Here is a 27739-nt window from a genome sequence, read left to right as displayed (position 1 = left end):
CAAAAGACACACTGAACTGTCCAACCTGCAGTGCAGCCATGAAGAGCTCCAACGGCAGCGCGTACTCCAATAGTCGCATCTCGACGAGCTACGAATGCAGGCATCTGACCTCCGTGCGCAGCTGGCCGAAGCCCAGCAGGACCACAACCAAGAGATCTTAAAAAGGAACAGAAGGAAACAGAGTGCATGGAGAAGCATATGTAAATTCAAGGGCTCGAGGCCAGCCAGAAGGCTTTGTTGGCAGCGGTCTCCAAGCTAGAAAAGCACCTCACTCTAGCGTTGCGGTCTGAGACCATTCTGAAGCACCGTTTCCAGAAAAGCGAGGGGATCGCTAGGTTGCGTCGAGGAGCGCGGACGTGAAAACGTCGGCTCCCGCTTTTCTAAATGTTTTCGGTCGTTTCTTTGCTTCAAGATCACTTGGCTTTGTGCTTATTCAAACAAGCAAGCTCTGCGGTTTCAGGGGTAGACGCCATTTTTGGCGGTGAGTGAACTCTTAGACATATTTTTGGACTTTAAAGTTGTGACGCGGCGAGCGTCCCCGCTAACCTTAACCACACCTAGGGTTGGCGAGGAGTACGGCCGTTACACGTAGCCAAGGGCTCGGCCAGACGCGGCAGCTACTGGATCAACCTCCGTACGTCGCAGCTGACAACCAGGCACTGAAAATGCCTTCCACCATTACCGTGGAGAGAATGGAAGTAAGCGCGGAGATCTTCGAAACCAGGATGGGCCACCGCCATGGGACGCCGAAGACAGACGACTCCGCCGAACGAGGAGCTGGCCGCTGGGACGGTGGAGCACAGCGACCAGCCGAAGCACCCCAGGGGCTTTAAAAAAGTCAATCAGCACTACACCATGTGGTATCCGCTTCCAGGCTACCCCGCCTACCCAAGGACCAGATCAGGGTAATTATGAGACCCAGAGGAGGATTGGACGTAGCCCGAGTCGACCTCGTTCTGCTGGCGAGAGCCGTCATCACGGCCGCCCAGAACACCGACAAACAAGCAAGGGAGGACACGATCTGCCCCAACAATATGCAAAACATCATTGTTATTTCTACGCCGTACCAAAATAATGCTACATCATACGTGAACGTGCAGAAACTGCACACAAACCAAGGCTCGTTCGAAGTTGCCGCATACGTGGCCGCTCCCGATAATACATGCAAGGGCGTCATCAAGAACGTTGACCTCTCCCTTGACGAGCAACTCTCAAACGCCTGATTGTGCACGACCGAAATCCCACTGCCATCGAGGCAAGACGCATTAAAAGACCAAAGTAGTCGCAATCCTCTTTGACGGGTTACGCGTTCCGAGCACAGTGATATGTGGAACCGCCATGGTTCCCTGCTCGCTCTACAAGCGACAAGTCGATGTTTGCAGAACGTGTGGAGGAGTCGGCCATCGCGCCGATGTTTACCGGCACACAAACGCAACGAGCAAGAAATGTCACAACTGCGGAGAAACGCTACAAGAAGACGGCGTGCATCACTGCGAGCCGAAATGCAAGCTATGCGATGGAAATCACCCCACCGGAGATCGCGAATGCAAAAGACGCTTCCACATTCCATATATAGTGAGGAGAAGAAGACGCAGAAAGCAAGAGTGGAAAGCACAACAGCATGAAGACGCACCAACATCTGTCACGTTTAAGGAACCCTGCCACAACCAGGCGCCGGGACGGGAGAACGCCTCGAGCGTCCATCACCGATCTCCATCCAGGGGGAGATCCCGATCCAAAGGTCGTTCCCGATCCAGAAGGCGTTTTCGATCCAGAGGCCGTTCTCGTTCCGGAGGGCGCCCCTCGACCTTGTCGGGATCCGACAACCACCTGTCATCTCGGGAGTGCTCCAGATCCCGATCGAGAACGAGACCAACAGCCACGCAGCAGCAGCAGCCGAACAATGGCTCCTGGGTCAGCAGGGTTGCAGGTGAATCACGAAGCACAAGTAGCCAGCCCAAAGGTAAGGCACAGCCAGAGCATGCTCTCGATTCTCGTATTGTAGCGCTTGAACAAGAAAACAGGGTCCTCAAGAAGGAACTTGAAGAGCTCCGGGCCTCAATAGCTAGAATAGAGAGCTGCCACGGAATTAATCTGTCGAGCTCACCGGCACCACCGACAACACGCTCACAACAAATGATCCACAACACACACAAACGCAAAGCCGTAGACAGCGACAGCGACACGACGGAGGAGATCGAGATGGTCTCGATAGAGAAAGAAGCCCCACTGAGAAATGTCGAGTCCGCGACAACTAAGCTCAACGACAAAATTGATACGTTGGCGAACACGCTTGCCATGTTTATGGAAACCTTTAAGACTTACACTGACAAAGCTGACCAGAGGCTCATGAGCCTGGAGAAGATGGCAGCCAACCCACCTGTGGCAGGTGCTGCTCAGAAGCTAAGCGTGGACAAACCAGCGGTTACGGCAAGCGTGCCGAGCATAACTTCTAGAGCTAAAGTCCGACCAGTCAAATCACGCAATCTCGCGAAAATAACGAGCCGCGACGCACACAAGCTACCAAGCCAAAATGGCTGCTGACCGTAACGAGATTAAGATCTGGCAGTGGAATTGTAACTCACTTCAGAAACGCAAAGCAGCACTAACACAACTATTGCTAGCCTGTAAAAAAAGCCGCATATAATATTGCTACAGGAATGTGGAGAAAGCAAAACTGCTAAAAGCATTGGCATACAGGGGTACAGAGTAGCCAGGCCGACCCTGCACCCCGAGCAGAACAAGACGCGAGGAGTGGCTACCTTCATCCGGAAGGACGTAATGTTCGCCGAAAAGGACGCCCCCGTATACAAAAAAGGCCTGGAAACGGTCCTGGTGGAAATCTTACCACACAGGGCCGTTAAAAGAAGCATCTTTGTGCTCAATGTGTACAGTCCTCCATCAGACAAGAAAAGAAATTTCAACAGACTACTTACCTCGGCGGTAAAAATGGCGGGTGATAATCCGCTCATAGTAGCAGGTGATTTTAACGCCAGGAGTACCGAATGGGGATACTTAAAAAGCCAAGGCAAAGGCACCAAGTTAGCAGAAAGCGCGAATGCGCTGGACCTGCAGCTGATAAACAACCTTGCCCTCGCTTCAAGAAGAGGTAATTCGGTACAGCGGGACACAATGCCGGACTTAACCTTCACCAAGAACGTCAGAGCTACCTGGGATAACCTCGCCAAAGACCTAGGTAGCGACCACTGCATCCTGGAAATTACCGTTGAGAACGAGGCGAAAGCGCCTAGAAAATTCAAAATCACAGACTGGGACCAGTTCCATAAAATACGGGAGCAGAAAGGCAATACAGAACTATCATATGAAGCCCTCTTAAATGAATTAAAAATGGCAGCGAATGAGGCCACCAAAGAAGTCGAGACTGATGAATCCATCCAGCAATGGACTCTCACCTGGCCAATTTGCTGCAGAAAAAGCATGACCTAAAAGAAGCGTGGCATAAAAAGAAGCTCAACAGACACTTACGCACAAAAATCGCGGACCTTGGCCGCGAAATCGAATCTCACGCCAAAACACTCTGCGCCCAGCAGTGGAACAACACATGTGACAAAGCAGATGGCAAAATAAGGAAGGGAAGCAAATGGGGGCTGTTCAAACACCTTATGGCGGACAGGGACAAACCCACCAGAGCTGGCACCCAGCTGCAAATTGAACGACTGGTGCACAAGCACGCCCAGGATAGTGGTGGATCCCAAGCTCTCCTCAAAACGCTAGGCCAAAAATATCTCCCACTGGAAAGCAAATCAGTAGCCTGGGAAAACAAAAATCCCTCATATGGAGGTCGACCGCAAGAAAAGCTAGACGAATCATTCAGCGAAGCTGAAATACGGTACGCTCTACAACAACTCAATGGCAGATCGGCGCCAGGGCCAGATGGAATCGACAATAAACTGCTACGGAATCTAGACGATAAAGCAATTGTAATCCTTACTAAGAAAATAAATGAGGCATGGGAAACGGGTACCGTGCCCAAAGAATGGAGTAGTGCCAAGGTTTTGCTCATCCCGAAACCTGGAAAACCACTGAGCATCGATAACTTAAGGCCCATATCACTCACATCTTGCGTTGGAAAAGTAGCTGAGCATGCAATACTCAACCGTATCACGGACCGCATTGAGAGCAATGGGCTCTTTCGACACAACATTATTGGCTTCCGCAGGGCACTGTCCACACAGGACGCCATGTTGATGTTAAGAGAACACATATGTTACGGCCTCCTTCACATGCCCAAAGCCATATTAGCCCTGGACCTCGCGAAGGCCTTTGATACCGTAAAACATGAACACATACTGGGTGAAATATCCCACATGAACCTAGGCGAGAAATTCTACAACTACATCAAAGGCTTTCTGGCGAACCGAACCGCCACCATTCGCATAGGAGAGCAATGCGGCGAACCCGAACGACTCGGAAATATTGGCACCCCACAAGGGTCAGTGCTCTCGCCATTGATCTTTAATGTGGCGATGCACAGGTTGTCGAAGAAGCTCGCTCAAATCCCATCCATGCACCATGCCATATACGCGGATGATATTACCATATGGGTCCCATGTGGCCACTAATATGGCGCCTTGGAAGGAATTCCTCAACAAGCACTGACTACAACTGAAGAATTTCTTGAGCCAACTAGACTCGCACTGTCCCCCACTAAATCTACTCTAACGCTCTTTCACCCTCGACGAAATTCGGGCGAAGAGGAGCAGCAAGTAGTGCCCAAAGCTGAGAACAACCAAACGATACCGCAAGTATATACGGTCAAAGTACTAGGGCTAACGTTAAGCGCCAAGGAGGGCCACAACAAAAAAGCACTCAAGCGCCTTGAAAAAAGCACAAACAATTTTTCAAGAGGCATTGCTAGAATCGCCAACAAGAGAGGAGGCCTGCTAGAAGACAACATCATGAAGGCGTATCACGCGTTTCTCGTAGGTCACATAGCATACGCGTTCCCGTTTTTGAAACTTACGAAGGCTGAAATCAAAAAGGTCGACTCCAGGCTTCGCAAGGGACTGAAAACGGCACTCGGCTTGCCCAATAGCACAAGCAAAGAGAAACTCGAGCAACTTGGTCTGCACAACACAGTCGAAAAAATTTTTGAGGCACAGAGTGTGGCACAGATCACACACCTGTCGTTGACGCAGGCAGGCCATTTATCCTACGAGACGCAGGCATTTGCCCAATTTTTCAACCAGAGAAAAGAACACAACTTGGTAATGACGTAACACATTAGGGTTGAACCAATCCCCCGCAACGTTCACCCTACGTCCAACAAAGGGCGAAGGAAAGACAGAGCGAGGCCACTCATAAACAATGCAAAAAAACACAACACGCACGCGCTATTCGTAGATGCCACCCTCTACTATGGCAGGGAGGCGTTTGCCTTAGCGGTCGTTGATATAGACGGAAACCTCATAAACGCGGCAACCATCCAAATAAGCCATGTCCACGAAGCAGAGGAAATGGCGATCGCGCTAGTGTTTCAAAGCTGCCAAGCCTACTCCACAATATACACAGACTCTAAGACGGCGGCACGAACATTCGCGGCTGGCCTAGTAGCTAGAAGCACTGGAAAACTCACCGTCAACGTAATAAGAGAGTACGAGAGCAAAGAAACCCTTTGTAAGGAAGAGAAAGCTCAAATCTACGTATCCTGGTTCCCAGCCCACATGGGACAGTTACCGGGACTCGACCACTGCAATCCCAACAAAGAGGCCAACCGCCTGGCGCGTGAGCTCACACGCCGCGCCGCGGACAATGACCCCTCGATGAGTGAGCGGTACGAGAATCTCTGCAGCTAGGACAAAGCACTCACATACCACGAGGTCACTTCACATTACCGGGTACAAAGACGTGCCTTCCCAGCACCGCACCCAAAACTTAACAAAGCACAAGCTCTAACTCTCAGAACATTGCAAACACGTAGGTACATAACACCATCCACCTTCCGACACACCACACACCAGTCGACCCCGACACACCACCCACATCATCCCTATTGCAATTTCGAACACATGCTCTGGCTGTGCCCTGCCCATAGCGCAGCACAACTGAATACCTAAGAGACTTGGCAAGAAGCCCTCAAGAGCAATCAATACAAGCTGCAACTACAGGCGGTCCAGAGGGCCCGGGACATCGCTACAAGCCTTCGGCTGCCAGCACCATCCTGGGTGGAGCCTCCAGGTTGAATTAAGGGTCGAATGGCACCTTTTCTCAGCCTCCTCAGGATATGTTTAAATAAAGTCAATCTCTCTCTCTCCAGAAAAGCGACGTTAAGAGAAAACAATACAGGCTGAATTTTCAAAGCTGAACAAAATGCTGGCCTCAGCTGAAAGAGAGAACAAGCAGTTTGCGATGAACCTTAAGCCAAGGCAGCAGCAAACAAATTGTAGCGAAGCCTCCGAACTCTTGAGTACCTTCTAGTAAGGCTACCCAGCAAGCACACCGCTCGCGCTGTGAGTTCTTGCTTAGCCGTTACTGTCTCCATAGCGTATGATCACTGGTTACCGGCTAATAAACGCCTTAACAAATTGGTAGATAGTGCTGCATTTCCTTTCAATGCCCTTGGAGCTTCGATCACGTACCCTGCCGTCAACTATGCCCCAGGACGCCTCTCAGCAAACCCCTCCTTCCTTGCGACATCCGTGTCCCGGTGTCCCCAGGATCCGCGATTCACCCATCTTCACTGGGGCCGATGGCACTGACGTGGAGGACTGGCTCACCATTTACGAGCACGTGAGCGTCCCCAGCGAATGGCACGAGGATGGCAAGTTGACGAACTTGGTGTTCTACCTTGTCGGCGTCACAAGTTTCTGGTACAACAACCACACGTCTGATTTTGCAACCTTGTCTGATTTTAAGACCGCTGTAATCCATGTTTTTGTCTGCCCTGCCGTTTTTTTATTTATTTATTCATTTATTGATACTGTTAGCCAAAGGCCGTAACAGGGTGAGGTAAAGAAGTACACTTCACTTGTTGACACAAGCACAACAACAACAAAAAATGAAATCAAGAAATACAACACAACGGGCCGTTTTAACAGAGGACCAATCCAACAGGTAAGTGAAGGTTTACACAGTAGTGACCAAAGATTGGCATGGTAGCATTACTTTATACAAAACACTTCACGAAGGCTATACCATATACATCACAAACTTCAGCGTCGTAGAAACTTTTCCTACCAACGTCAGGTACAGTTATAGAAAAATATACAAAAAAGGAAACATCTCTGGGTAGAAGAGATGAGGTAACAACGACTAGTTATGGTTACCCGGAAGAGTAATATGCCATTACCGTCTTTTCAAATTCCTCTGTAGAAATAATTTGAGTTATGCTATGGGGTAGTGCATTGCATTCCTCAATTGTTTACGGGAACAGGGAATATTTAAAGGTGTTACCCTTTGTTGGCAGAGGCACAAACTGGTCCTCATGGCTATATTTAACAAGCTGTGAAATACGTGACGTTCTGTGTTCTATGAATCTGTAGGGACTGAAGTTAAAGCAGTTGTGTTTCATCAAGTGCATGAATTTTAATCTAGCCACTTTTTCTCGCAATGAAAGCTCGGGCAATTTTGGTTGAGTCAGCATTTCGGTCACTGAGTCTATGTACCTATATTTCGACATTGTAAACCTTGCTTCACGCCTCCGTATTTTTCAATTTTGTTTACTTCGTTTTTTGTATGTGGGTCCCATATTATGCTTCCGTATTATGGATCCCATAGAAGCTGCAAGCCGACCAGCGCTTATATGAACGCGCTAAGCAGGCTGGCGAGTCATTCACCAGCTATATAAAAGATGATCTGGACTTATGCAACAAATCCAATCACACTATGTCAGAGTGTGACAAGATCCGACATATCACAAAAGGCATTGACGATGATGCCTTCACGATGCTGCTTGCCAACAACCCCTGCGCAATGGCTGAGGTCATCACACTGTGCGAGAGCTACGAGGAGCTCTGCCGGTAGTGTTCGATGACCCGTCGCTCCTTACCATGAGATAGGTCGCTTGCTGGCTTGGAGGCCAGTTGTGACCAGTGGCGTTGATAGCAGACCTCAAATCCTTCATCCGTGAAGAAATCGCGTGCCAGTTCTCGCTTCCACCCTTTCCCCACCCCCCAGCTGTTCAACAATCGACCGCTACTCTTGTACCTCCTATCCGTTTAGCGAATTAGCAGGAAATAGTGGACTTCATGTCTGCGTACTATCCCCAACAACCTCCGGCTCCTGCGCCCCTGAGTTACAACCAAGTGGTCACCAGGCCGCCTCAAGTCGTTCCAGCACCCGCCCCTTTCACCTACGCTGAAGCTGCCGCTCTAGCTCCATCCTTCGCAGTGGTTGTGCCCGCTACGTATGTTGACGCAACCCCTCAGCCTCAGCTTCAGCCAACCATGCAGTCTTTTCAGCCACCATTTCGTTCATCGGCTCTTGCGATATGGGTGAGACCTACCCGGCGAACCGATGGCGGACGCCCGACAACCAGTCCATCTGTTTTGCCTGCGGTTACGCCGGTCACGTAGCACGTTACTGCCCTCACGTACAGCCCGCTCCCATTTCTTCGCCTGTTGCTGGTCAGCTCAGCCGTCCCTACCACGACGAACCTCTGTCTATGCCACCGCCGCCTAATGCAGGTCTATCTCCTCAAAGGTCGCTGTCTGCATGATGTCGTTTCCTGACCCCTATGCGGCCAAGTTCGGCTGCTGATGAGCGAGAAAACTGGTCGTCGCAATCCCAGAGGCAAGGACTGCTACGCTATCGCAATGTGAAAGCCCTCAGAGCAGCCCCTCGAATGTCATTGACGTGCTTGTGAACGGTGTTCGTGCATCGGCTCTTATTGACACTAGAGCTGCCGTATCTGTCATGGACGAAAAACGTTGCCACTTACTTCGAAAAGGGATGACGCCACTTTCTGGGCTGTTGCTCTGTACAGCTGGTTCGCTTCATATTCACGCGTTTTCATTCGGACGTTCTCTATTTCGCCCAGTTCGTCATCATTCCGGCATGCTCTCATGACGTCATCCTGGGATGAAATTTTCTCTCCCGCCATGGCGTCCTCACTCATTGTGCCTCCACCGAAATTGAACTCTCACCCTTCTCGCATTTGAGGTCAGAAGATAGCCCCTCGACACTGAGCAAGGTTCTCCTGATAGACGATACAACAGTGCCTCCAAACTCGACGACGGCTGTATCGGTCTACTGCCCTGGTCTCTCCGACACAATTGCACTCGTTTCGCCACTTGACCAATTTTGTAGGAGGAAAGGGTTGCTTGTACCTCTCGCGACCGTGCACGTCACCCAGGGCAACGCCGCAGTTTTGTAACCAACCCATCCCCGTACACTGTTACCTTGCATAGAGGTGAATGTCTCGGCAGAGTGGAACTGTGGACGATGCACAAGTCCTGGATGTACCCGATGACTCGCGTTGTCCCAGTGCGCGTGCCATCAATGCTGTTTGCACTTCTAATTCGTTATCTGCTGATGTATTGGCCCCTCCCTTGCGGACAACCTTACTGCGGTACAGCGTTCCCAGCGTCTGGACCTGTTGCAAGAATATCGTTCTTCTTTCGATGCCAGGCGAAGTTCACTCGGTCGCACGTCCACTGTTACGCATCGGATTGACACTGCATGGTGCCCGTCCACCATTACGGCAACGTGCATTCCGCGTGTCGCCTGCTGAACGTCGGGAAATTAACGAACAGGTTGATGATATGCTCCGACGCGACGTTATTCGGCCGTCGTACAGTCCATGGGCATCTCCTGTTGTTCTTGTTGCGAAGAAACACGGTTCTGCGTTGTTATGTGTAGACTACAGACGGCTGAATAACATCACTCCCAAGGATGTTTACCCACTGCCGCGTATCGATGACGCAATTGACAGCCTTTATGGAGCCGAATTTTTTCTTCTCTCGATGTGCGCTCGGGGTACTGGCAAGTACTCATGGCTGGAGGTGCACACGAACGCTAGCGGTGTAGGTCTCGTCGCTAACCTGGCGCTGCGAAAACCAGGATTCCGTAAATATTTTGTAGCATACGCAAGCCGTACGCTCACGAGAGCCGAGACAAACAACATTTAATGTCGTCATCGACCATCATGCACTATGCTCGCTGTCATTGTTGAACGATCCCTCAAGCCGTCTCGCCCGTTGGGCTCTTCGCTTACAAGAGTACGGCATCCACGGGCTGTACCGCAACGGACGCCAGCATGCTGACGCCGTTGCGTTCCCCTCTACCTGAAGACGACGTGCCCAGCTCAGTAACCTCAATTGCTATTTCTGCCATCGATGTTGACATTCTCGCTGCCGACGAGCGAAAGGATAATTGGATCACCCCGCTGATCGACTTGCTCTATGATCCGTCCGCAACACCATCTAGGCGTGCCTTGCGTCGTCGACCTCACCTTTTTGCCACCCGTGAAGGCCTCCTACACCTACGCAATTACGAAGCCGATGACCGGCAGTAGTTACTCGTGATACCTCGCAATCTGCAGTTGGATATATGTGAATCTTTCCATTCTGATCCGCAATTCGCGCACTCTAGGGTATCGAAAACTTACCACCGCATTCGACAACACTACTTCTAGCGCGGGATGTACAGCTACGTGCAGCAGCTCGTTTGCTCCTGCTTCGCCTGTCAACGCCGCAAACCATCAGCACGCATGTCGCACGCCGGTCTGCAACCGTTACCTTGCCCTGACCGTCCGTTTGGGCGCGTAGGTATCGGTTTGTAGGGACCACTTCCTCTGACGTTAGCTGGTAACCACTAGGCCATTGTTGCTGTAGACCATTTAACGCGATACGCCTAAACCTCTGCTCTCCCTGCGGCTACTGCGCGCGATGTTGCGTCCTTCCTGCTGCACTAATTTATACTGCGCCACTGACCACCCCAAGAGCTTCTCAGTGATCGAGGCCATGTCTTCTTGTCAAAAGTCGTTGAAGCCATACTGATGGAGTGAATCTGTCCACCGCTAAACGACTGCTTACCACCCGCTGACGAATTACCTCACGAAACGCTTTAACCGCACCCTTGGCGACATTGTTTCGGTGTACGTCGCCGCCCACCACATGAATTGGGATAATATACTGCTCTTCGTCACCTACGCCTCCAACACTGTCCCTCAGAGCACGACCGGGTTCTCATCTTTCTTCTTGCCTTACGGGAGGCACCCGTCGCATACGATAGGCATGATACTCCCGTACACGCCGGATTTATCTGAGTCTGGACCTATTTCTGAGACAGCCATTCTTGCTGAAGAGTGTCGTGGGCTTGCCGAGACTTTTACGACGCATGAGCAAGAGCGAGAGACGAGTATTCGTGACGTCTCTACCACCTGTGAGCCCACATCCTTTCCTGGTGCGCTTGTGTGGCTCTCAATACCAACCTCTGTAGCTGGCCACTCTTCCAAACTGCTTCCCAAATAAGAAGGCCCCTACCGTGTCATCGAGCGCACATCTCCGGTCAACTATCTGACCAAACCCGTCGAACAATCTTCGGACATGAGCTGCCATGGGTGTGACATTGTAAAGGTGGAGCGCATGAAGGCTTATTATGACCTGCTCATAGTAACAAGCTGTTAGGTCGCCAGATGGCTCCCCCTCTTCGACCCCGGGGTGAGAGAGAACAGAGAGAGAAGGAATGTAGGAAAGTTAGGGAGGTTAAATAGACTATGCATCCAGTTTGCTACCCTACACATTGGGAGGGGGAGAGGGGAATAAAAAGATAGAGAAGGATAGACACATGTCACATCACACACACAATGCCGAGTTTCACAGGCGGTCCCTCAATCAAGTTGCTGTGGTGTATCTCAGGAGGGCTCGTGTGGCTTTCTGTGCTGATGCGCTGCGCGACCACGCTCCTAAGATCTTTGCTTCATTAAATGGCCGGTCATCGAGTTTACTCAAGGCACACTGGAGAGTCCGGCTACCATCATCAAACTGGGCACAGTGGCACAAGGGATGTTCAATAGTCTCTATACAGTTGCAGCTTTCACGCATGAATGAATCTGCCATGCCAATGCGATGGCTGAATGACTTAGTAAACGCTACCCCAGTCCACAGCCGGCACAGCATTGTAGCGTCACGTCGAGAAATCTTGGATGACAGTTGTTTCTGGAGTATTGACTTAAGATTCTTAGGGCGATGATTGGAGTTAAGTGGAGAATTCCAGTGCGCAAGTGTGGCATTATGCGCGATGTGACAAAGTTCTCTAGCTGCGTCTACTCTTGACAAGGGTATTAACAGTGTGGGCGCTCCATCGTGGGCACATCGGGCAGCATCGTCGGCGAGGTGGTTACCACTGATGCCACAGTGGCCCGGTAACCATTGTAAAACAATATCGTGTCCTTGATCAGCGGTGCGATGACAAATTTCGTTAATACAATACGCCATCTGGTGGTAGTTTTCACGTCGTAGACTTCGCACGCATTGAAGGGCTGCCTTGAAGTCGCAGAAAATGGCCCATCTACTAGAGGATTCTTGCGTAACAAACTCCACAGCGGCTCGAAGAGCGGCGAGCTCGGATCCCGTAGATGTCGTGACGTGTGATGTCTTGAATTTGACGGTGATTGATCGAGATGGTATGACAAAGGCACCTGTCGAACTTCCCGAGACCGAACCGTCCGTGTAAACATGAATTCGGTTAGCATACGAGAAATGCAAAAGGTCCAGTGAGATCTGTTTGAGGAGTGTAGATGACAGGCTTGCCTTTTTAGATATCCCCGGCACTTCAAGGTGCACAGTCGGTCTTTCCACGCACCACTCTGGAGATAGTGGTATGGCTGCGGGCGACAATCTCCACGAGATGGAATTCTGGTTAGCCACAAAAACTTTGGAAAACGCTGCCTTTGGTCTTTCTAGTGGCAAGCTAGCAAGGTGGTGGTTAGGCACTCTGGATATTTGACGGATGTGTGTGCGGAGTGTGTCGAAATTTATATTTGTTGTGATCGGATTGTCTTTAGCAATACCATTTGTTGCTAACGTATTAGCGCACTGAGGTAGCCCCAAACATGTACGGAGGACTTGGCCTTGAATGCTTTGTAGGACCCTGATGTTAGTTTTTTCGGCGTTGGAAAGCACGGGCGTGCTATACCGCAAATATCCTAAGAAAAGCGCTCTGTACAGCTGAAGCATATATGACACCGATGTGCCCCACGTTTTACCAGCGAGAAATCTCATCACGTGTGTGATTGAGCTGATCCTCTTCTTCAAGTGCGAGATGTGAGCAGTCCACGAGAGATCTCTGTCGATAACGACGCCCAGGAATCGGTGACGTCTCGTATACGAAAGGTTCACGTTGTCGATGGAAACAGGATAATAGATCATGGGCTTGCGGGTAAAAGGGACTAAGGCGCACTTCTCGGTGGAAATCGTGAGGCCGTGAGCATGGAGGTACGCCGACCCTGGGGTACCCCGGGGTAATTGTAGCGAAGCCTACGAACTCTGAATTAGGTCGAGCTCTTGAGTACCTTCTAGTGGGGCTAGCTAACAAGGACACCACTCGCGCTGAGTGCGTGCTTAGCCGTGACATTCGCCATAGCGTATGATCACTGGTTGCCGGCTTATAAACACCTTACCAGAATAAATAATCCAGGCTGGAGGAAACGACCTGGCTGCAGGATCCCCTGGAGAAGCCACAGAACAGAAGGCCCCTTTCGAGGAGGAACCTGCCGTTTACGTGAGCAGTTGCGCCACCGTGTCTGACCCACACCGCAACAGCAGAGAGTGTGAAGTGAGTGTAGTGCCATCATCACCATCATCATTTCTAAATCACCGTGCCGTGCCTCTCACGCAGCTGATGCTAGCTCGAGCTGCGCGAGGATTAGAACAAGCTAGCGCACTTGGTGTGTCGGACGTGGAAAGCCACGCGGCTCCGCTTCAGGCCCTGGATAAGAGAGTAGCGAGAGAACGACACGACCACTTTGGCCGCCGTCTCGTCTTCCTCTCTCGCTACATTGGTGACCCGGAGAACACGCGCTTCGCCGAGCGACCCGCTGCCATGTTTCCGCAGCTCTGCCCGCCAGTGCCGCCGTTCCAATCGACCTACCCCAAGGTATGGTTCATGCAGCTCGATGCCGTTCTTGCGTTGAATGGCGTCACGGACCAGCCGCTCATGCACGCCATTCTTCATGACGCCCTTCCGGTAGAGTTGCGTCATCTCTCTGCCACTTCAACCTCCAACCAGCAGCCTTACGATGACCTCTGCTCTGCGGTGCTTGCCAGCTTTGGTCTCAACTACCACCCGCTGCCGGGAACCCGCGACTTTCAGGTTTTCCCTGCGTCGCAGCGTACTGGACCCTCCGGCCCGAAGCTCTCATCTGACCGCAACCTAACTTCTCCGACAACGTCTCCCTCCACCTTTGGTCCGGCCACTAGCGCAGTGATTCTCGCACCCGGTCACAGATCCAACGAGGTTCTTGAAGTCGTTCCTGCTGCCGACAACCTGTCCACCACGAAGTGCGTTTTTTCGAAGTCCTCGGCCAATGGTCCTTCTGGCACGCTTGCTACCTGCACGTTTTTCACGAAAGCGACGGCACGCGACACCGCGGCCCCACCAGACTCCATGACGACCACCTGTCCGCCCGCTTCGGAGCCTGGCACAGGTGACATTTCGCCCATTATTGACTTCCCGACATCAAAGCTTTCGCCTTCAACAACGTCCAATAAACGAGACTTAACCTCTCGTCTGGCCACTAGCGACGCGTGTCCTGCGCCCGACTGCCCATCCGCCAAGGTTCTCGACATTTGGGCTGAATGCAACCAGTCAGCCACGAGGTTTGTGTTTTCATCGTCCTCGGCCGACGACGCTGCAGGCATGTTTACCACCGGCTCGTCTCGGCCGACCTCCATGGCTCACAACACAGCTGACACGTCAGGTTCTACGACGGCAACATCACCGAACGCCCTGGTGGCTACCACGACTATGGGCATTGTCACGCCTACTATTCACCTCTCGGTTGCGGAACCTCACCCTCCCCGATGTCCGAAGGCGACTGTCGACCAGCCTCAATGCTCTGCACGTCCTGCCAGCAACGACCGCCATTGTCCTAGCAGTTTCCCGCAGCTGAAGTTAAAGCCACCAGCCATCAACCACGGCCAAGCTTCCAAGACACTGCGACTATGACTGACGCGCTTGAGGAAGACGTGCCCGGTCCACTTCAGACAGGGCTTACCAGACATACCACGCCTGCGGTGGAGCAATCTAGGGGGTGTTGGCTAGAGGCAGCTATCAATTATGCAGACCTGCACGCCAACCCTCGTGCATGGACTACCGGAGGTCAATACACGAGCACAGGTGTCCCGTCCAATATTCCGGGCGAGCCCACGCTGACTGGGTTCCACCACCACCATTCCCCGGAGCCTTTGCCTCCGGACGGCAACAACCAGACGTGTGTCCACAACACCAGCTCATGTGTCACAACCGCGACGACACTCATACCTCATACGTGTCTACCACCCATTACCTTACGTCAGCGACGACAACGTGCTTGGCGTCACACATTGCGGCAACTTTTGAGCCGCCCTGCTACGCAGCCACGAGTTGCAGTCACAGCCCTGAAGACGGCGCAAGCGCCTACTCGGCCTATCCGACGCAATGTCCCACCACTAGTCGTGTACCCGACTACCCACCGTACACTTGGCGGCATTGTTAGGACACGTTTTTGCGTGCGTCCCCACGTCTATCTATACCGGCACGTCAGACGCCGGTCTGTCTTTGAGGTCTGTGCTGCATCGACCCCCACGTCAAAACCCGCACTGCCGACCCTCTGCCGACGTTAGCAGCATGACCTCGTGACACACGGTCCACTCTCGGCCTGTCCGACCAGGTCATCGTGAGACCCGCTTGTCGGCAACCACAGCGACCCGGCACTTCCTTCTTCGTCCCTTGCGCTTCTCCCAGAGTCGCCCACCGGAGACACACAGCTTACCGATGGCCCATACATGTTGACAACCTGGACTTGCCAAATGAACACTTTATAGATTGTCGCTCATGTATATAGCATTTGTCGCTCTCTTTCTTTTTTTATGCCTTCAAATCGCGCAAAGCGCTAGGGGGGGAGCCCTGTAGTGCCATCATCACCATCATCATTTCTCAATCACCGCGCCGCGCCTCTCGCGCAGCTGATGCTAGCTCGAGCTGCGCGAGGATTAGAACAAGCTAGCGCACTTGGTGTGTCGGACGTGGAAAGCCACGCGGCTCCGCTTCAGGCGTGGAATAAAGTGGCGAGAGAACGACACGACCACCGTGGACGCCGTCCCATCTTCCTCTCTCGCTACATGAGTGCCAGAGGCCTGTACAGGCAGACCTTTACTGGGGACGTCACGCTTCTATAGCTGCCAAGCTTGCCGGCGTTGAACGACTCCTACCTAGAGGAGTGGCCGCCCCTGCACGTGAATTGTCTGGACGGTTACAACGAAGACGTACGACCAAAGTTTATGACTCGCTAGAACCGGTGCTGCACCATGAGAATCAGTGTTCCATCATACTCTTGCCGATGACCCTGGTCGTCAAACAGAACGAGTCCAGTATGCCTCTGTCTTCGGGGGGCAGTAGAGTGTTATCTGTCACTGCGTGATGGAACGGTTACCTCGCATGGCGGCTCATGACGTGCCACGAGGAGCAGGGCATTGACTGTACCGACGTGTGGCCGCGTACACCACGTGCGATCTGCTGTGGCCAAGGCTGGGCAGAACATTTGCGTGAGCTAGCTGTGTGACGTTGCCCGCGTCTTTCTTCCCCACTTTTCAAGGGGAGGGGGTGGGGGCAGTATGCGAGCGGCGTCTGCGAGCGTGCAGATGGTGGAAATATGTGGAAAGGACTACGGCGTGTACACTCGTGGCACGTAGCAGCCGCTGGCAGTGGGTAGTTGCGGTGGAGGCTTAGATAAATAAGCAAGTTTCCCAGTATGGCTCCACGCCTTCCATGACGAAGTTCTGGGCCGAGCAGCCTCGAAGCCTCTGTAGTATTATTTCACGCAAGGCATTGTTGCGATAGAATTATATGAACACTATCGGCTAGATTTTACCGCCGGCGTCGTCGTCGACGTGGACGTCGCCCTCAATGTCATGCACCGTTTATGTACACTTATAATATATATGAAAACGCAACTAAGAAAAAAATTCAGAAAGAAAGACTTCGGCGCATGGAATCGAACATGGGGCCTCTGCGTCGTGAATGCCAGGCGTTAACCACTGAGCCACAGAAGTACCTCCTTCAAGGTAAAACGTCAAGCTCTTTATACATCACTTACCGCTGTTGGCAGGCATCTCGGGGGTGAACTATCGCGTTTTCAAAATTATCAGCAAGATGACGCAAAGAGCGTGCGATGGCTCTCAACTCTCACGCCTACTTCGGCCCGCGCGGAGGAGAGGAGTGGACAATCTCTCGAGTGCTCTGAACTCTCGGTAGAGAGGATCATATGCTTGGCTGGCGGTGAGCTTGACCGGAAAGATTCTGTGGTAGTTACGGGGCGCACAAAGGTCACTGCAATCATTTCACAGCCTCTGTTAGCGAAAAGGGCGTGCTTTTGAGACAGAGCGAAGTAACAACTGAGACGCTTAATCTCGTACATCTGTACCAGTGAGTATGTTTCGTGCGTCATTTTTGCGTGAGAAACGCGGGGAACGTTTCGATCTGCTTGCCATTCTGCGCGTGACCTTCCAATTCGTTGCTATTGTGTTCATTGCTTTGTCTTTGTGGGAGGGCTGTGACTCTTTTTAATTCATACTTTCCAATGTTGCTGGCGCGTAAGAAAAGGCCGAAAGGCATAACAATGAATTCGAATAGTGCATCGGGTGTCACAATAACAGTTTTCAGATGGTATGATGGCGCCATAGAAACCTCTGTACAGCCGGACCGTAGCTGTAGTGATAAGAAGAATTTTCCATCTGCGTGGGAAGTCGTGGAGGTGGTTATTGTTCTCATTTTCTCGTGGTGCATTTCTTAACTTCTCTAAGCGCAGTTCTCACGCGCAAGAACAGCTTGTTCGTTGTCTAAATGTTACTATTGTTATATGAGTGACCCAGTACAGAACAGCCACCGCGGCGGACTTCTCGAGCGGCTCATCGCAAACCAAAGCGCGCTGTGCCATGCAACCTGACTGCACACTTCGTGTTGCGCATTTCTTGATGCGCAGTATTGCGTATAAATATTTTGAACAACTTAAATAAAATTTTCAGCCAATGACGAACGCCATGGCTAAATATCTGACTTGGTTACTTGTGACACGTTATAACTTCTTTGCAACCAAAATAATGCAGTCCTTTTTTTACACAGAATGGCAGATGAGGTTCTCGCCACAAATCAAAGGTATTATAACAGTTATAAAATGACTGAAGATGGCCTTTTTTATGAAACTATTTTTTGAAAATTAAACGTTATTCTAGGCTACTTAAAGTTCGTCATAATTATGAAGTAAAAGAAAGCGCGATATAACCGTGACAGTATAAATATATCATATTGCCACGTTCCATTTCTCAAGTTTTTGTTATCGTCCCAAAACACCACACGATTCTCAGCGCAAGCCGCGCATGCAGTTTTCGAGAAGGTTCCGGACTGTAGTAGATCATTTCGATAAGATCACGCCCACAGTGCGAACGGTACAGATTGTTCTGGAACCTACGCCACCGCCAGCAATAACGCTAGAACATTCGACGGCAAGAGTATAAATGCCGACGCGCTTCGCCGCTTGTCAGTTGTTGATCGAAGGCCGACGCTCCGTTCGTCGCTATCAGCCCGAGACTGCTATCTGTGCGAGACTGCTGCTGTAATTGGACTTTCCGTTTACCGGGCACAGGTTCGCCCAAATAAACAGTTAAATCCCAACACGAAGTCTCCTGTCTTCGGCCACGTCACGACCCCGTGACATCTGGTGGAGGTGCTGCTTCGTTCACGTACCGGACGCCCCCTTCAAGCCGTGAACCCAGCCCACGTCGCGGCGAAGACACCGACGCCAACAAGGAGCAGCGAACAAGCCGCCGACAGCAAGGGCTACCACAGGAGTACGGGCTTCTACAAGATAAGGCGCGGAAGCCCAAGGCCATGACCGCGACTGCAGCGACAATGACAACCGCAGCGTCCCAGCCCACGATGGTCGTGCATCAACCCAGGGAACCACCAATTTTCCATGGGTCATCGTTCGAAGACCTGGAGTCCTGGCTAGGAACATACGACCGTGTGGCCGCCCTCTACCACTGGGACCATGACGAAAAGCTGCGTCGTGTGTTCTTCTATTTGGAAGACACCGCAAGGACCTGGCTCGAAAATCGGGAGTCCATGCTCCGAACGTGGGATGTTTTCTGCGGCGCATTCCTGCAAACGTTCGCGAGCGTCGCTCGCAAAGAGAGGGTCGCTGCTTTATTAGAGACCCGGGTTCAGCTACCAAATGAAAATGTCGCCATTTTCACAGAAGAAATGACCGGACTATTCCGTCACGCTGACCCAGACATGCCTGAGGAGGAAAACGTTCGTTTCCTCATGCGAGGGGTCAAACAGGAGCTCTTCGCGGGACTGATGAGAAACCCACCGAAAACCGTCCAAGAATTTGTAGCCGAAGCGACCACTATCGAAAAGACCCTGGACATGCGCACCAGACAGTATAATCGTCGCCTGACTGCAGACTGCGCTGTTGCTCAAGCCTGTAACTCCAGAGACCTGCGTGAAACGATCCGAGCGATCGTGCGGGAAGAGCTGCGCAAGCTGTTGCCTTCGGCGCAGCCTCAGGTTGATTCAATCACCGACATTGTGCGAGAAGAAGTTCGGCAATCGCTTCAAATTCCCGCCGTACCGCTGCCCGAGCCGGAAGCTATGAGCTATGCCGCTGCACTGCGCCACAACGCTCCCCCCCATCCACGCCAAAACGCCGCCCCATCGCACTTCCGTCGACAGACGCCACCGCCGCCACCACCCACACCGACGCCATACCGTTCGCCAGCGGCCCAGCGCAGTGCACCGAGGAAGACTGACGTCTGGCGCACCCCTGACCATCGCCCGCTCTGTTACCACTGCGGCGAGGCCGGACACACATACCGCCGTTGCCAGTACCGACAGATGGGACTGCGTGTATTCGCCGTCAATGCACCGCGTCCACAGCCAGGAGAACGACCACGTGACATCGCCGACTACTTGACAGGAACTCGGTGGACACCACGAAGTCCTTCGCATTCGCCGTCACCCAGCCACCGCACGTCAGCGCACCACCAGCAGTACTCTGGCCCAACGCGGTGCTGGTCTCCTAGCCCGTATCCGGGAAACTGAGAGCAGCAACCGGTGTAGGTGCGGTTGCTGTTCGACGAACTACCGAAGATCCTCCGACGACGACGACGCCGCAACGGAGCTTTCCGAACACAACGCCAACCAGGCAAAGCCCTGACGGCGAAAGCTCACTTACCGAAGGTGGCCTGACGACGCAACATGGAAGCAGCGGAACAAGTCGACGCAGCCGTGACCCGACGCCACGCCCTAACTGTAATGCGAGACGGCAAACTAGCGACCTTGACGTTCTTATCGACGGCCATAGTGTGACCGCTCTCGTCGATACTGGAGCCGACTATTCTGTCATCAGTGGGTCGTTCGCCGCGAAGTTAAAGAAAGTTAGGACAGCTTGGAAAGGCCCTGAAATCCGCACAGCCGGAGGTCATCTCGTAACGCCTGCAGGAATCTGCACAGCGAGAGCCACCATTAACGGCCGTATTTATTCTACAGGCTTCGTAGTCCTACAGCGTTGCTCGAGAGATGTCATCCTTGGCATGGACTTCTTATGCCTCCATGGTGCTGTCATCAACCTAAAAACAAAGTCGATAACGTTATCCACAGAAGAAGCACTACCGCCGCGCACGCCGTCAGGACACCATGCCTTGAATGTGCTGGAGGAACAAGTCACCATTCCGCCTCGCTCAAGCGTCATTATTTCAGTCGGCGCTCCTAAATCACCTGACTTGGAAGGCGTCGTTGAAGGCAGTCAGCATCTGTTGGTCACCCGAAATATTTGCCTCGCAAGAGGAATTGCAGAGCTGCGGGGAGGCAAAGCAACGGTTATGCTCACGAATTTCAGCAATGAGTACAAACATGTGAACAAAGGAACAACGGTCGCATACATCGAAGAAATTGTCGAAGCCACCAGTGCTTTCGCCCTCCCCGATTCTGTGGAACCTGGTCAGAGGAACCAAGCCACTCCCATAGCTTTCGACGTCAATCCCAGACTTCCGAACGATAAGCAAGAACAGCTCAAGGCCCTGCTCCTGCAATACGAAGATTGCTTTTCGTCGTCATCGAAAATTCGGCAGACCCCAATCACGAAACATCGCATCTTAACCTTAGAAAATGCCAGACCAATCCGTCAGAGTCCGTACAGGGTTTCGACGCGAGAACGTGAGGCCATGAAGAGACAAGTTGATGAAATGCTGCGGGATGACATTATCCAGCTGTCCAAGAGTCCATGGGCATCCCCCGTGGTGTTAGTGAAAAAAAAAAGATGGGACCCTACGTTTCTGCGTCGATTATCGCCGCCTGAACAAAATCACAAGAAAGGACGTGTATCCTCTCCCACGAATAGACGACGCACTTGATCGGCTCCATAACGCCAAGTATTTTTGGTCAATGGACCTCAAGACTGGCTATTGGCAAATCGAAGTCGACGAAAGAGACCGAGAGAAGACGGCGTTTATAACACCGGACGGCCTCTTCGAGTTTAAGGTGATGCCCTTCGGCCTTTGCTCAGCGCCTGCAACTTTTTAACGCGTTATGGATACAGTACTGGCAGGATTGAAGTGGCAGACTTGCGTTGTGTACTTGGACGACGTCGTCGTGTTTTCCTCGAGTTTCGACGAGCATCTTCGGCGCCTTGAAGCTGTACTTCAAGCCACAAGACTTCCGGACTCACACTGAAGCCAGAAAAGTGCAGATTTGCGTATGAGGAGCTTTTGTTTCTGGGGCACGTTATCAGCAAGTCTGGAGTTTGTCCCGATCCACGGAAAACAGCCGCCATCGCCGACTTCCCGCCGCCCACTGACAAGAAAGCCGTGCGCCGATTTCTGGGCCTGTGCGCCTATTATAGGCGGTTCGTGAAAAACTTCGCCCGCATCGCCGATCCTCTCACTAACCTTACCAAGGCCGACTTGGAGTTCAAGTGGAAAACGCCACAGTAACACGCTTTCCAGGAGCTTAAACATCGCCTCCAGACGCCTCCATTACTTGCCCATTTCGACGAATTCGCCGAGACAGAAATACATACAGACGCAAGCAGCGTAGGTATTGGCGCCGTTCTTGTGCAGAGGGCTGACGGACTTGAAAGGGTTATTAGTTACGCCAGCCGATCGCTATCCAAAGGAGAAGCAAATTATTCCACAACAGAAAAGGAGTGCTTCGCCATCATCTGGGCTACGTCGAAATTTCACCCCTACCTCTACGGCAGGCCCTTCAAAGTTGTGAGCGACCACTACGCCTTGTGTTGGCTAGCCACCTTGAAGGACCCTTCAGGTCGCCTCGCACGATGGAGCCTGGGACTTCAAGAATATGACATTACTGTCATTTACAAGTCCGGCAAAAAACACTCCGACGCCGACTGTCTCTCTCGTGCGCCTGTCGACCAACCGCTACCCGACGACCCGGATGACGACTACTTCTTGGCAACGATAACTACCGACGACTTCGCTGAACGACAGCGGGTCAACCCGGAACTTAAGGCCCTAATAGAATACCTCGAAGGCAGGACCGCCGAAGTCCCGAAGGTATTCAAGCGCGCACTTGCGTCATTCTTTCTACAAAACGGTCTTCTACAAAAGAAAAACTTTTCACCGCTTCGAGCTAAGTACCTGCTTGTGGTGCCTTCAGCTCTGCGACCAGAGCTCCTGCAGGCCCTGCACGACGATCCGACGGCAGGGCACCTCGGTGTTTCTCGCACGCTCGCGAGGATACAAGAAAGGTACTACTGGCCACGTCTTACCACCGACGTCACTCGTTATGTGAGGACATGCCGGGACTGTCAGCGACGCAAGACACCGCCGACAAGGCCAGCGGGACTTCTGTAGCCAATTGATCCACCTTGCCGACCTTTCCAGCAGATTGGTATGGACCTCTTGGGGCCGTTCCCGACGTCGACTTTCGGAAACAAGTGGATCGTGGTAGCTACCGACTACCTCACCCGCTACGCCGAGACAAAAGCCCTGCCAAAAGGCAGTGCACCCGAGGTAGCTTAGTTCTTCGTCAAAAATATCGTCCTACGTCACGGCGCCCCGGAGGTCCTTATCACCGACAGAGGAACGGCATTCACTGCCGACTTAACTCAAGCGATCTTGGCATACAGCCAAACAAACCACCGCCGGACGACAACGTACCACCCACAGACCAACGGCCTCACCGAGCGGCTTAACAAGACGATCGCCGACATGCTGTCAATGTACGTCGATGTCGAACACAAGACGTGGGACGCAATTCTTCCGTATGTGACCTTCGCATACAACACGGCGGTGCAGGAGACGACGCAGATATCTCCGTACAAATTGGTCTACGGAAGGAGCCCGGCAACGATGCTCGATGCCATGTTACCCAACGTCAACAACGTAGAAAACCTCGATTTGAGCGAGTGCCTTCAACGCGCCGAAGAAACCCGACAACTTGCGCGTCTCCGTATCAAGAATCTACAGACGACCGACAGCCACCGTTACAGCCTTCGACGACGCTTCGTGGAATACCAGCCCGGTGAACGTGTTTGGGTGTAGACGCCGATACGCCGACGTGGACTAAGTGAAAAGCTTCTACGACGGTACTTCAGACCGTACAGGGTGGTTCGACGTCTCGGCCCACTTGACTACGAGGTTGTCCCCGACGGCATCACGAACTCTCAACGACGCCGATCGCGACCTGAAGTCGTCCATGTCGCGCGCCTCAAGCCGTTTCATGCGCGTTAACAAACTGAAACAGTGTTTTTTGTATTATTGTTGTATTGTAATTTATTCATTGTACTTTCTTGCATTATTATTGTACCTTCATCTTTAGTTAAAGCATCGGGACGATGCCTTTTTTCAGAGGGGGGCAATGCCACGTTCCATTTCCCAAGTTTTTGTTATCGTCCCAAAACACCACACGATTCTCAGCGCAAGCCGCGCCTGCAGTTTTCGAGAAGGTTCCGGACTGTAGTAGATCATTTCGATAAGATCACGCCCACTGTGCGAACGGTACAGATTGTTCTGGAACCTACGCCACCGCCAGCGATAACGCTAGAACATTCGACGGCAAGAGTATAAATGCCGACGCGCTTCGCCGCTTGTCAGTTGTTGATCGAAGGCCGACGCTCCGTTCGCCGCTATCAGTCCGAGACTGCTATCTGTGCGAGACTGCTGCTGTAATTGGACTTTCCGTTTACCGGGCACAGGTTCGCCCAAAGAAACAGTTAAATCCCAACACGAAGTCTCCTGTCTTCGGCCACGTCACGACCCCGTGACAATATACCCAGTTTCATCATCCTCAGTTCAGGTTGTTCTTATGAATAAATTCCTGATATACAGGTGTCTTGTGCGGTTTCCCCTCTTGTTACCTTTTTTCTCTAATGTGCTTTGAAAAGTAAGAAAAATATCTCAATCATAGGATTCTGCATAACTTGAACTTTGGGCGAGGCCATCGTATTGATAAAGGGGAACTCCGGCGTTTTTTTCGATATTCACTGATTTCAATAAAACTTTAAACATGTGTTCAAGTTGGTACCGTGGTGATATGTGCCGAACAATATAACCATAAGTTATTTAGTTTTCAGAAAACAGTTTTAAAACTGATAGACGATTCTTGAATCACGCTTGTAAACGCGAGCCACCCTGTGTATATGACGTCAGGGCCTACTTTTTCTTTTTTTTTTAAACCCCGGCTTTCCCTGCAGACCGATGCAGCGCACGATTTCTTTTACGAGGTGATGACAACACGAGCACAGTTCAGTTTCGTCAGCTCCATAAAGCGTGTTAGTAGTCGCTGACATCGGGTCTTACAATATTGAGCAACGAGGAAACCGATTCGGGGCATGTCAGATGCTTCAGGCACCGGAGGGTCGAAATCAAGAAACGATGCTTCCGCGCTCAGGTCGTATAGCTCGGTCATTGCTGAACTTGTCACTAGTAAGTTCCGTCGAGCGGCACAGCTTTATTCCGCGTAGGAAGACATCGCCAACTTGCTTTTCGCGCATACAAAAATAAAGGCACGTGAGCTATGTTTACACCCTGGCCAGCCATGGTGGGGTGTAGCGGATCTCATGACGTCATAAGCGACGGATTCTTGTGACGTCATCGGGTACCCACCTTGGACGACAGAGTGCCGCTCCTTATTCTGGTTTCCGTTTTGACTAGTCGTTTTTGGCTTAATCACAAATATTGACGAAAGCCCTATCTTTTTCAGGACCGTCAATACTTTTAGAAAACAGCATTATCTCAGTATGATTGAAAATGCAGTGGAATTCCCCTTTAAGCAGTCACGGTATTCTACTTAGGTGCATTCAAAGTTCAGAAATAGTGAAAGGGGCGGAAAAGCAGTCTTCACAGCCAAAACAGAACCATTTTATCAAAAAACATACTTTGAAACGATTGTTCTTGCGCTTGTGACGCGGACTCGTTTCTGGTGACCCGAACCTCGTGTTCGATCTTCACAAGACGCACCTTGTCACTGGACGAGACCTTTCATAAGGCAGTTGTAAGGCAATTTCATCAGCCACTCTGGCACTAACTATTAGTATAACAAGCGATATCGGGGTACAAACATTGAAATCAGCCTCTTCGAATCAATACACCTTTTAAGTGGCTCAAATGTAACGATAATATATCTCTGTGTTTCAGCTAAGCGACATATGTGTACTGAAGTTTTGCTCTATTTGGCTGAAGACTTATCCTGTGGCGTTTTTAAAATTGTGAAATCACAGGCCACATGTATGTATTCCTGTCTACTTTATTCATCTTGTGAAACTACATGATTACTACGGCTCATGCAAAGCTCCCGCTCTCTCACTCTACATGATATATATATATATATATATATATATATATATATATATATATTGCCACGACATACTGGTTTTTTTCCTCTACAAAAAAAAGTTCATGCCACAGGGCAAATAGTTTTACACGCCTAAAGTTTCCTTAAAGTGTTGATTTAACTTTCACAACAATTTTGTTAATTTTGAGGTTTACGGCCGTTTGTTGAGTGAAAGTGTTGTTGGATGCCGAAGTCTGCCTTGCTTATTTTTAAATGTTTCGGGGAAATCTACGTAATTCGGTGCATCCATAAATGAAACATAAGACCCCGTTCTACGCGATACCCAAACTAGGCGCGAGCGCCAAAGGTTCATCATCTAAGTTGCCTTGGCTCGGAAGGTCATGTGACAATATTCAAGTAAAAAAAAGGTGCGTCGTTGAAGTACACGGTCAGGAAAGATGGCAAGTGGTCTCAAAAAGCGCCAGGCCTAAGCGGAAGGCGCAGCATGGTCACAGCGAACGCTATAGGAGCGGCCTTTCAGAGCCTTTTCTAAACACTCATTGGGTAACTGCTCTAGGCACACTTGCCTGAAACTCACTACGGAATGAATAATAAAAACTTCTGGGTTCGCTAGGCTGTTTTATGTCATTCTTCTGAGAAGCGCGGTATTCGCTAAAACCTTGCAAGTAATTTTGTGCCACTTGTTCATGCAGTGGCTGACGGTGATGAGAAATTATGCCTGAAGTGGGTATGCGCAACAATTAATAGGTGAACAAGAACAAGCTTTTTGTAATGCGTTGGAGGGTTGGACGACACACTCGTTACGCTAATCACATTGTGCGACGACCGGTTGTTCTTTCGCTCCTTTGAAACGCTTTAAAAAGGCGTAATAACGCGATTGCTTTCCCGACATTCAGGCTTGTCTGAGTCAAGTTTGCCAACAAGTCCCAAGCACTGGCGTCACTCAGTGGCGGAATATTGGGCTGGCACCCAGCACACCAGGGTTCAAGCCCCACAATGTCATTGGTACTAGGTACTTTTTCTGATTTCGTTCGATGTAATTACAGACACCGATGGCGGGTGATCTCAGATGGGATCTCATAACAGCTCCTAAATATACCCACGATCTCTTACATATAACCGGGAGTCATTTTATAGCAAGCATTCTTTCAAAAGATATAAACCTTCTCATCTATTTTTCAATGGCACGGCGCTGTTCCTGCCCCCTAGAGATGGCACCGGGCCCAGATGTCCACAATTCCTGGTAGTGTATTCTGTGTGATTCGGCCATATGCATAAGATAACGCCTCAAAACACTTGAAACAAGTTCTGTTATACTGCTGGTAGTAGACATCAGAAAAATGGTGTCTGAAGGTGTCATTACTCCTTGAACGAGACTCCAGCTTAGCACTGTGGCAGATTATTGGCTCCTGGCAAAGAACTACATGTGCTGTACGTGATACCAATCTTCATATACTTCTGTAAGTAGGGTATTCATTTCTGAGCCTCTACATGTGTGTGGCTCTATATTATACGCTCAGTTACCATAAGATGCCATCGCACAACAGTTACCATAAGATACCATACCATAACACTGTATGTGGGCCTGTCACGGTGATCTAGTGGCTAAGCCACTGGGCTACTATCCCGCCGGTAGCGGTATCGAATTCCGCCGCGGCGGTCGCATGCTCGGTGGAGGCAAAAATGCTTGATGCCCATATGCGTACAGATTTGAATGCACGTTAAAGAACCCGCTCGAGATTTTCAGAAGCCTTACAATGGTTAA

General features: G+C 51.1%; 1 protein-coding gene across 5 annotated transcripts in view; it reads left to right on the top strand.

Moving 5' to 3' along the window:
- The window catches only part of LOC142772023 (uncharacterized), a 107902-nt gene that overhangs the window by 79392 nt on the left and 771 nt on the right, over nt 1–27739 (top strand). For 3 of the 5 annotated variants that reach the window (XR_012886252.1, XR_012886249.1, XM_075874095.1), the window contains one exon: nt 25818–25907. The exons of the other annotated variants lie outside the window; for them this stretch is intronic. Coding sequence is in view for 1 of the 3 variants with exons in the window: in XM_075874095.1 (XP_075730210.1) it covers nt 25818–25907 (90 nt within the window). In the remaining 2 variants the exon portion in view is untranslated. The remainder of the gene's footprint in view (nt 1–25817; nt 25908–27739) is intronic. 5 annotated transcript variants of the gene reach the window in all.

The sequence above is a fragment of the Rhipicephalus microplus genome, chromosome 9, assembly GCF_043290135.1.
Source record: "Rhipicephalus microplus isolate Deutch F79 chromosome 9, USDA_Rmic, whole genome shotgun sequence".
NCBI classification, from domain to species: Eukaryota; Metazoa; Arthropoda; class Arachnida; order Ixodida; family Ixodidae; genus Rhipicephalus; species Rhipicephalus microplus.
The sequence above is the reverse complement of the archived record's forward strand: the minus strand, read 5'-3'. Positions and strand labels throughout refer to the sequence as shown.